Here is a 10,903-nt window from a genome sequence, read left to right on the forward strand (position 1 = left end):
CATTCAGCCCTTCTCCGATCCCTAGCAGTCCTGCTACTACCAGGCAAGACTCTATAAATTCTTGCAGGGTCCACCTGCCACCCTTTCCCAACCCTGTTCCCTTAAGCAAAGTCACCTGCTCAGAAGGAAAAGTAGAACTGATTTCCGCCACCACTGAACACCTGGTTCCCCCTCACCTCAGCTCCCTCTCCATGCCTTTTTTTTTTTGCCCTCCTGACTATCCCCTACTCCTCTTATTAAAATCCATTCTAACATCACATCTTCAAAGATGTCTGCTGGGTTTACACTGGTTGATTCTGGGGACCCTGTATCAGTCACTCAGTAGTCATAAGGATAACCTCTCACATGGGTGCAGCCTTCACTATTTTCTCACATGGGTACAGCCTTCACTATTTTGAAAATATTGTAACATTTGTTCAGAACAACCCTGTGGGAACAGGTATTTTTTAGCCCCATTACACACATGAGCAACCTAAGGCTCAACATCCATGACTTACCCACCACTACCAGCTAGGAAGACGCTGAATCCCAACTTAGATTCAGACCCATGGGCTCCCGGCTCCAGTGCTCTTTCTATAACAGCTCCCCACAACCCCCTCAACTAGCACTCTCATTACTAAGCGCTTGTTTGTTTTGACGGTAGTCGTTCTAGTTATCTTTCACATTCGTGTTCTTGTCAATTGTGCTTGTAGCCAAGTGTTTATTACGCCTCCATGTGGTTGGGATCCTCCAGAGATCAGGGACAGAACTGTCCTTTCTCTGACAGTCCTTCAGAATCCAGGCTAGGGCTCTGCCAACCAAAGGAATTGGGCCTGGGGACAAGGGCAGGCACCACTGATGCAGATCTTTGCCACCTTCAAATGCACTGCAGACTCCACGGACAGTGGAGCCGAGGACGGTAAGGTGGTGATAATAATAACTGACAGCAGCTGACATTTGTTGAGCACTTACCAAGTGCTAGGCATTATGCTAGTTCTTTATTTACATTAATCCTTATAACAAATTTCCAAGGGAGGTATTATTATTGTCAAATGAGGAAACTAGTGTTCAGAGATGTGGAGCCAGGGTGCAACCCACATCTGTCTGACTCCAAAAGGAGCACATAAATAGCAGAATTCAATTTATATTTAAAAATATGATAATCCCTTACTCCCTGAAGGCCTATCCTACCCTTGACTCTTCCTTTCCCAGAAAATAAAATTCAGGGAGAGGAAAGCTGGGCAGGAGGAACCTCATACACACACACACACACACACACACACACACACACACACACACACATCTTCTCTCACACACACACACACACAGATCACTCACACCTATCACCACCACCCTGGATTTCCTAGACAGGGTGAGGGCTATGAGGGCAGGGGGTCAGTTTCCCCGGGACCCTGGCCCTCATCCCCTTCCCTGGTGCTAAATAAAAGTGAATAAATACTAAATAAATACAACCGGGGTCTACCCTGCCTTCCCCCTCCCTCCTGTGACCAGCAGGGCAGAGGGGGCAGTTTAGATAGGGGACTATCTCCCAGCCCCTTCCATCCACCAGCCATCCAGGGCAGGAAACCCGGGCAGGGCCAGCCTGCTCGGTAGGGCAGAGAGGAGGGGCGGGCTCACCTCACAGCCCCTCCCCCACTGTGTCTCGGTGCGAGACAGCTGCCGAGCCCCCTCATTCTCCCAGCCAAGTCCGAGGCCCCGGTGCCCAGAAAGGGCAGCCGGGACGGTGAGGTTATTTCCTGCCCGCCCAGGAGCGCCGCCGGAGGATCTCCAGAATCTGGGCCTTGCGGTGCAGCCAGTCCTGGGGAGGGGGGCGTGGCGTTGAAGGGGCTGGCCAGGGCACGAAGAAGCTGTAGCGGAGGCGTACGTTCTCGGGGTTGCCAGCCACCAGGACCTGCAGCGTTAAGGGCTGAGCCAGGGGCCCGTGGCCGGACAGTGTCTCCGAGGCTGCAGTGGCCCCGCTGTAGCGCAAGCTGACTGCCCCGGGCAGGACCACGTCTGTGGCGGAGGGTATCAGCGTGTATTCACCATTGAGGGCATAGGAGCCATCGGGGAGCTTCAGGGCCAGGTAGAGGCTCCGGACACCAGGGGTACCCTGCTGTCGGACCAAGATGTGGGTGGCCCCTGCAGGGATGGTGACCACATTGTTGTATCCGTACCTGTGTGCAAGGAGTAGAGGAGAACTCAGCATCTTCCTGAATCCTCTCAGCCTTTCTGAGCTGTGTTTGTATGATTGTATGTGTGTAGAAGGTTGTCTCCCCAGACCTACGTGAGCTGTCCAGCCTAGATCTGAGCTACATGCAAATGTGCCCTCCTTCCTCTTCTCTCCGGGCCTTTACACCTGCTGCCCCCTTACTGAGGTGCCCATCTAAGCCCCGCCTCCTTGGTGCCTGTGCAATTCCTATTCTTCCTCCAGAAGGGAGGTCACCTCCTGGGAAGCCTTCCCTGATGCCCACAAGTGCCCTCACAGCAGCCCAGGCTGACCCTTTGAGCAGGTGGGACACTGCGTTGTAACTGCGTACTCGTCTGTCTCCCCTACTAGACTGTACGTCAGCTCTTTGAGAGGAGAAGCAGTGTTGAATTCACCTCTGTATCCCCAGGGCCCAGAACAGCGTCCCGGAAGGTGGGAGGAGGAAATAAATAGTGAATGAACCTGAATTTTCTCAAGGAGCCAGACTGCTTGCTGCAGCTAGAACCATCCCCACCGCACACCATGCACTTGTCAAATTTCTTTTTGGAGCCAATGACGCGGTCACAGCCGGCATGGATGCAGCGGCCCTGGACACAGACTGAGGAGCTGTCTGGGGAACAGGGCGTCCCATCTACCACCTGAGGAGAAGAGAGGGAGTGATGAAAGGATCTTCCTTAGTCAAAACGGGCTGGTAAATCGAACAAGACCCATATCCCATCAGGGAGGGGATGCCAGAAAAGTTGCGTGAGGGAGAGAATGTGGATGGAGTGTGGAGGGAACCCCAGCCACTCTAAGGGATGATAATCATAAAAGCCACCATTTTCAGAGCACTCACTATGAATTAGGCACTGTGCTAAGTGCTATATAAATCTCACAACCACTATTTGAGGTTTGTAGAGATGGAACACTGAGGTTTAGAAAGATTAGGAGCTTGCCCAAAGGTTACACAGCTGGCAAGCAGAGAAGCCAACAGGGGAATTGCTGGTCTGAGTCGCAACACCAAGCCCTAAATCTTGGTGGTACCGTCCCAGCTGGACACTAGAGGGCAGTCAACCTGCAGGCATTCTCCCCAGAACAGAGGTGAAGGATGCAAAACTGCTAGGCTTGTTCTTCCTTCTTCAGCCTCAACCCAGGGCCCTATCACAGAGAGGGGGTGCAGGGACATCGCTGTCTCCAGGAGGCCTGTCCAGTGAGGGACTGGCCATCCATGAGCTCAATGAGGCCACCACTGTAATTTGCCAGAGGAGCCCATGGGAAGGGGGCAGAGAAGTGCCCAAAAGTCCACACACTTCCATTCTCACAAAATGGAGCACTGGAAGATGGGAGAGAGAGAGGGAAAGAAACCAAGGGAAATGGGATAGGCTAGAGCTGCCTGATTGGCAACTTATCCAGAGTCCAGGGCTAGTTTTCTAAATACCCACGGACAGAGAAGTCTGAGTGGACCCCTGGGCTGGCCGGGCATGGCTGTGGGAACACCAGCAACAGTGCTGTTTGGGATCTCTGCCATCAGAAAGTAGAGGGCGGCTTGGGCAGTGTGTGAGCTTAGACAGAGCCCTGGGGCATCCTGGTCCTCACCCGTGGCTCCAGCACATAGTAGTAGCCCAGTGCCCGGGCCTGGCAGGTGAGTTTGCACTGGTCCCGGGGCGCCACACCTGTGTAGCGAGGAACCCAGTCCATGGGCCCTGGGAAGTTCTTGAAGAGGTCAGTGCGGTGGTTGTAGGCAGCACACTGCTCTTCACGGAAGGTCAGTGCTGTAGGGTTAAAATGGACAGTCAGAGCCCCTCTCTCCTCACGCCGCCCCACCAGCCCCTCCACCTAGCCTCTCAGACCTCCAGACAGCATGGCAGCTCTCTCCCCCACAGACTACCTGTCACTTTCCTGAAGGGTAAAGTCACTCCCCTCAACAGCAGGGACAGTCAACACCTTCTTGGTCCCTGAACTCAAGGGACAGCCCTTTCTGTCCTACCAATCCCTCCCAAGGCTCCCATCCCTCCCACTCCTCACCTGAGCCAGTTGGGCAGTCCTGGGTATTGCAGGAACGAAAGCGGGTATGGCGGCCCTCACAGTACTTGCCACCATTCCGGGGGATGGGCCGTGTGCAGTCCCGGGAAGAGAACTGGACACCACCTCCACAGCTCCGAGAGCAGTCACCCCATGATCCCCAGGGGCCCCAGCCACCGGCCTGTGGGATCTGCAGAAGGACAGAACGGAAGAGGGGGATAAATACACTCTCCTGGGCTCAGGGCTACCCCCTACTCCCCCAGGCCCTCTGCCCCTCCCCTGCCCTTGGGATCTCACATTGAAGTCCTGGAGCTGGTCCACGTGGAGGCAGCGGCCACCCATACAGGCCTGTGCGGGCCCACAGGGGGTACCATCAGCCCAGGGTGAATGCTTGGTCTGGCACATGGAGTGGCCATTGAGATGGCCAGAGCACCAGAGGGCAGCACAGGGCGGCGGCAGCTGTGGACAATGGCGTGAGTCAGGCCCAAAGGTCAGCTGGCACTGGTGGTCAGCATCATAGTCCTTGCCGGGGAAAGTCACAGGCAGATGCAGGGGAGCCTCTGGCTTGTCTAAGAGACAGTGCCCTGGGAAAAGAGGCAGGGGTATGAAGTCACCAGTAGGTTGAAGGGGTGCCAGCCTTGGGCTCCCCAGGGCCTGATAGATCCTAAAAGCCAAATTCTAGGACTGGAAGAAGCTTTAAATAGCAGCTAAATTTATTCAATGCTTATTATGTGATGAACATTGGCTAAATGCTTGACCAACAGTATCGTGTTTAATCATGGCCAAAGCCTATGAGGTAGTTACTGTTATTATGCATATTTTACAGATCAGCTACACAGAAGTGAGGTGACTTACAGTCACACATCTACACACATCTAAAGAACAGGATCAGGATAGGAACTCAAAGCACTAGATCTTCCTACCTGTTCTAACCAGCTACAGAATTCTTGAGTCTGCTTCTCATCAACAGCCCTGCCCATCATAGTCATACTGCTAGGCATGCACACCTCAAGTGACAAAGCAGTCACCTCCTTTCACAACTAGCCCCTTCCAGTGTTGGATAGTTGTGGCCCTTAGAAGGTCAGTTCTAATTCTGTTGAGCCAAAACTTGCCTCTTGTAGCTGTGCTATTTGTTCTGAGAGGAAGTGGGAGCCGCACAAAGGCAGCAGCATTTCTCACCCCATCCCACACTGCAGAGGAGGCACATTGGAAGGAGTCAATTTGGCCCATGTGAAATGCAGCAGAAGAGAAAGTACAGTGGGGGCAGGAACTGGGTCCTGCACAGGGAAAGGGGAGTGCCATCTGCTTACCGTAGCCATTGTCCAGGAAGTCAGTGATGAAGCGGGCACTGCAGGGGGACCAGGGCTCCTCGGGATCCACGTGAGCCATCACAGGAGCCATGACATGGCGGGAGGTACTCCCTGGCCCATTCAGACCAACACATGGCTTTGAGTTGTCATGGAGCATGTTGAAGACATGGCCTGTGGGAGCAGAGGCCCTGTTAGGGTCCAAGGGTCTCATCCCTGGGCCCTCAGGGGGTTGCAGGCCCATCATAAGCCTGGGTGCAGCTACGGATGGTCAGATCCATTCCCCATCCCAACTTGCCCCCCAATCTCTTTCTGGTGCTCCAAGGGCTTCTCAATATGTAGCCCCCCTTGCTCTGTCTCCCCTCTCCCCATGATACACTCAGGACCCCTCCCTACCCACTTTTCCTTATAGCCAACATTCCCAACCCTGATTCCATCCACTCTATCACTGACTCTTGTGAATAATCTCTCTCAGTACTGTGCCACCTCCCCTCCAAACACACATACACAGTTCACAGTAGATTCCTACACACTATCTCATTTAATAGAAAAATCTAAATATTTGTCTACATCCGGAGCAGAGAAGGGTAATGGCCCTGGACCTAGGCCTGGGGAAAAGGAAGAAACACCTTGTGACCTGCATTTGTACCCCAGTGAGCTCACTGTCCCCTCACCTCACCCCTGATAGCTCTCTCACTCATCACAGGTGCTCCATGACCCCACCCCTACCTTACCCAGTTCATGAGCAGCAGTGAAGGCTGATTGGAGCCCATCATCCTCCACGACAGCACAGCTCCGAGCTGGGTCACACACAGTGCCCACATCAGCCATGCCTAGAGTGTCACAAGTAGAGACCCCACACAGGTCCTGTGGAGAGGGAGATCAGAGACAACACATGAGGAACCAAGACACCAGCGTCCATTGAGCTGAGATCCAGATTAGTGGAGAACTGGGCACTGCATATCCAGCACCGTCAGGGCCCAGATAGCACTGGCAGTGTGGCTGGGGCCAGGCACCAGGTGGAACAACTCCAGGGGCACCATTTACATCACAGTCTGTGCAGTGGTGCTTCTTGGAGTTGTGCAGTGCATGGCCTGAGGTGCTGATTGGGGCCTCACCTGACGGGTAAACAGAATGGCTGTGTCAAAGTGGTCAGGATCCGAGTCCTCGGGGGTGTTGAGTCCTCGCTGCCAGGCACAGAAGCTGCGCAGGGTCTGGGCGGCACTGGGCCCTACTTGGGGCCCTTCCTCCCCTGGCCCCAGAATCACTAGCCGAGTCACCACCAAGCTGACAGGGTTGCGGATGCTTGGGTGCTTGAAGGCCTTGGCCGCTGCTGCCATGACCGTCAGCAGGTAGCGCTTTAGCCCACCACCGTGAAATGCCGCCATCTTGTCATCTGCCACCACCAGGGTCTCCACAAATCTACTCAGGGAAGCAAAGCGCTGGAGAGGAAAAAAGGGGAGGAGGATCCTGAAATAGCCTCCCAGACCCATGGATCACTTCTCCCCTCCCTTACTTCCTGGGTCTGGAACTCAGCAGAGGCAGCTGGGCCACATACATCCCACGGGATTCCTGATGGGTCTTGGTGGGGCCTCCCCCCCAACTCCAAATCCCAGGGCTTTTGTGGTAACGCTGAGAAATCATCTGCTGGTTCTGAGAAGGGGAGGGGATGCGGATGCCACGTCCCAGGGCTATGTGGGCCCAAGAGGTGAAAAGCAGCTGGGACTGCCTCTGGGAGGGACTATGGGGTCCCCCAGGCCTGAGTGTGTCTGGGGCTGCAGGACTGGGGCTAGAGGGCTGGGCTGCAACGTGTCTGCCCTGTGTGGTTGGAGGAACAATTCAGTCAGCAGCTAGGGCCAGGGCCAGATCTCAGCGTGGCGGGTGTGGAGGGAGCGTCTGGTCTGGATTAAAGCTAGAGAGGGAGGGAGGAAGGAAGGGAAGAAGGGGGGAGACTGGGAGTGGGAGGGAGGAAAGGACGGAGCCTCAGGCAGCCTTGCAGTCAGTCCGCAATGTGGGAAGGGGACGGACCAGAAGGGGGTTCAGGATGCCTTTCCTCCCCGGTCCACTCCTGCCCTAGTTTGCAGTTTGCCAGAACAATTTTGAAGACAGCATCAGAAGCTAGAGGCCAATCTCTTGGGCCTCAAACCTCACTCCTTTAGCTGGTGGTGAAAATCAAATTTGGGGCCCAGAAAAGAGTCAAGGCCAAGGGGCTATCAGGAGGGCCTCATTGTTGGGGACGGTGCCAGTAGGATGCCATGGCCAGGCAGGGTTGGGGTGGGGAGGGAGGACGGTCATTCCCAGCGTAGAGTCTCTGACCCACCTCTGGGAACCCCCTTGGGATTAGCGGTCTGGCTAGGAGAAGGGTTGGGGCAGGGAAAAGCCAGAGCCTTCCCAGGAAAGGAGGCCAGTGGAAAGAGAAAAGGCAGGCAGAAGGGAGGGAAGCAGCAGACTGGCCAGAAGTGGAAGTGGGTGGAGAGAAGGTGAATAGGGGTCAGTAGGACAGACATGGCAGGAGGACACTGCAGGACACAGACTCCAGGGCTGCCTACCTTGGCTCTTCGTGGGCTGGAACTGGGGTTCCCGGGAGGAGCCTGGACGTTGCAAATGGGGCCCTGGCCGCTGGCAGGACTCTTCCGGCGTAGGATGTGAGCCCCAGGCCCACCAGCAGAGTTAGGGGTGCCTCCTTCCAGGGGCTGGATGTGGAGTTCGGTCCCTCGATACTGCAGCACCCCTAACAGAGCTCCCCCATCCCAGTGCAGGGATGCCACCGACTCCGGATCTCCGTTGATGGTGCCAGTGAGGTATGTGCCCGGCTCTGCACCACCCAGGAGCTCAGGCGCCCGGCCCAGGTATTGCACCGTCAGCCCCTCCACCCGCACGCCGGGGTCCTGCTCCAGCTCTAGTAGCAGCATCTCCCCAAAGGCCGGCAAGTGGTACAACAGCCTGGCAGGGGTGCCCAAACCAGGCAGGACGCTGTCGTTGAGCTTCTCTGGAAACACGATCTCCTCCTCCCGGGGGAGGGGGCTGGCCGGCCAGGCTGAGGGCAGAAGGGAGGCCAGCAGCAGCAGAAGCGGCCCGGAGATGGGCACGGTGGGGAGCAGCAGGCGGGGTTGGATTCCCCACAGGCAGCACTCCGCCAAGCCCCTCCCGGGATGCGAGTCCGTCCGGGACATGGCACTGGTGCTGAAGCTGGGAGGGACTGAGGCCGTCTGGGCACCAAGTCCTCCCTGCCCTGGCTTTGGAAAGCTCCTCTCTGCAGCCTGGGGGCTCGGACCCCTGCCAGGGTCAGAGGCAGAGTTTTCAGAGGGTCTGGGGACCTTCAGAGGAGATGGAGAAAACTTGGCCCTTAGGCTTAGGAGAGGTGCCTAATGGTCTGGTTCCTCCAAACTCTCCTCCCACACCCTCCTCTCCTGGATCTTTGTTTCTCCCTGCCTGTGTCTTCTGCAGCTTCTCTGGCCTCTCCCTTTGCACTCCCTCAGACTCTGTCTGGCTTGGCTTCTGTGCCTGTCCTCTCTCTGCCTCCTTCCGCCGTGCCTTTGTTTCTGTCTTTCTCCTCCTCTCTCTCCCGTGTCTATGTGTCTGTGGGTCTCCCTGTGAGTTCTTCCCAGCCTTTCTCCGCGCCAGCTCTTTTTAAGCATCCTGAGTCACTACGATTGGCTGAGCTATAAGCCATTCAGCCAGGAGCTCTGGTGGTAGGACTCAGATGGGTGTTTCATTGCTTCCCAAAAATCTAGTTTTTGTTTTCCTTTAAAAAAAAAATGGGACTTGCCCAGGGGAGGGGAATCTCTAGCAGCCGGATGGATCATAGGCACTGGGCCAGCTGATGACATAGCCTTTTCCCAAACCCCACAGTCGGCTCTCAGCTGTCTCTTTCCCTTTTTGGTGGGACAGAGCCCCAGGAGGGGTAGGAAGTCAGAGAAAGGCCCTGGAAAACACGCGAAGAAAGGACCATGGTCCCAGGAGAATTCTAGCTCCCACTGTCTAACCTGGCACATTCTCCCTTTTCTCAGGGATCCCTCATGATGCCCCTAGAGGCTGGTTTCCAGGGCCGAGGGAACTGAGTGAGCTGCCAGGGAAAGAGGGTGGGGAACAGGTAAGGAAGCATCAAGAGGGCAGAACAAAGAAAGGAGGTGGCTTGACACTGCTCAGGATGGGACCAAGCAGCTGGAGAGAGTACAGGAGGCAGGGAGAAGGGGCAGGCAAGGAGACGGTGATCAGGCAGTGTACTGTCCAAAGGTAGGATATGAGTCTGCTTAGAATGGGCACATGGAGCCGGCAGAGGACAAGGCAGGAGGGGTTAACGACTCTTTCTTTTACAGAAGGAAGATCTAGGGTGGCACCTCCTCTTCCCTAACGTCTCTTCTCTCCCTCAGGATCCCCTTTCCTGAATTACCATTCCCCGCCCCCTCAGAAGCCCAGACAGCCATTCTGCCTCCAGCCTCCATTCCCCCCAGAGCTCCCCCTCCCCACTTCCTGACTCCCCATTTCCCTGGCCCGGCTCCCAGTAGCTTCCCCCAGGCTCTTGGCCCTGCTCCTACCCACTCCCAACTGCCCTAAACCCTCCCCCAGCCTCAAGTCAGCCAGCCCCCAGCACAGGAAAGACATGCTTTCTCAGGAACCCAGAAGTACCCTATGCCAATCCATCAGAGGGAATCCCCACCTGGTTCCCCTTTTCAGCCCCACCTTGTCCTAAGAACCCAGTGGTTCCTGGAATATCTAGTAATCTTTTATTTCTCATTCCCCATGGGACAGGGAGAGGGTGGTTGCAGCATTGTGTGTACAGGAAAATTAGGGACCTGAGAGAAACAGGAACCCAGTGCCTGGGATGGAGAGAATGCTTGGGGAGGAAGAGGTAATGTTAGGGAAAGGAAGCAAAATGATTCCCTTGGTTTGGGACTGGAGAGAACTCAGCAAAGAAGTCTTGGGGGTGGATTCTCAAGACAAGGAAGGAAAGGGTTCAGAAGTAGGGGCAATTTCTGCTCACCCCATGCTATGGCCACTCCTTTCCCCAGGATATCCCCAGGAAGGAGAGTACAGTCAGCACTTTCCTTTCCCAGAGGGAGACCACCTGCCCCTGCCCCCATTCCTCTATTCACTCTCTGCCTAGTCACCTCCTGTTCTCCACATCCCATCCGCCAGAATACTTCCTTTTCCACTCCCTTCCTGCTCAGGTTGCTAATACCTGCCCTGGTGACCATCACTTCCTGTATCACCCACCCCCTTCTGACTGCAGGACCCACCACATGCCCTGACCCTGGTCCTAAGTGGAGGGGGTTGGTGCTGCAGGAGTCAGACAAAGGATGGGAGACCAGAAGGGGCAGGGGCAAGAGGAGCTATCACCAGAGGACTCTTACTGCCCCTTTTCACCCGCATCTGAGATGAGGACAAAGGGGGCGAGTAAGCAGTG

At 55.6% G+C, this 10,903-nt stretch overlaps 1 protein-coding gene across 1 annotated transcript; it reads right to left on the bottom strand.

Annotated features, from left to right (window-relative positions):
• Positions 1-886: 886 nt before the first annotated feature.
• Positions 887-9,328, bottom strand: ADAMTS4 (ADAM metallopeptidase with thrombospondin type 1 motif 4). The gene is made up of 9 exons (XM_007171709.2): positions 8,046-9,328; positions 6,615-6,938; positions 6,231-6,363; positions 5,500-5,670; positions 4,487-4,773; positions 4,193-4,379; positions 3,764-3,939; positions 2,651-2,826; positions 887-2,156 (listed from the first exon to the last, which is right to left on the bottom strand). The coding sequence occupies exons 1-9, from the start codon at positions 8,667-8,669 to the stop codon at positions 1,730-1,732; spliced, it is 2,505 nt and encodes an 834-aa protein (XP_007171771.1). The 5' UTR covers positions 8,670-9,328; the 3' UTR covers positions 887-1,729.
• Positions 9,329-10,903: the final 1,575 nt, after the last annotated feature.

This window comes from Balaenoptera acutorostrata, chromosome 1, assembly GCF_949987535.1.
Source record: "Balaenoptera acutorostrata chromosome 1, mBalAcu1.1, whole genome shotgun sequence".
NCBI classification, from domain to species: domain Eukaryota; kingdom Metazoa; phylum Chordata; class Mammalia; order Artiodactyla; family Balaenopteridae; genus Balaenoptera; species Balaenoptera acutorostrata.

Bases quoted from the DNA above. Each gene is read 5' to 3' on its own strand.
- ADAMTS4 (XM_007171709.2), bottom strand. From the start codon at position 8,669: ATGTCCCGGACGGACTCGCATCCCGGGAGGGGCTTGGCGGAGTGCTGC. The intron at 6,364-6,614 runs GTGAGGCCCCAA...CCCTCTCCACAG, and splicing joins CCATTCTGTTTACCCGTCAG to GACCTGTGTGGGGTCTCTAC. The intron at 5,671-6,230 runs GTAAGGTAGGGG...CTGCTCCCACAG, and splicing joins CACTGCTGCTCATGAACTGG to GCCATGTCTTCAACATGCTC.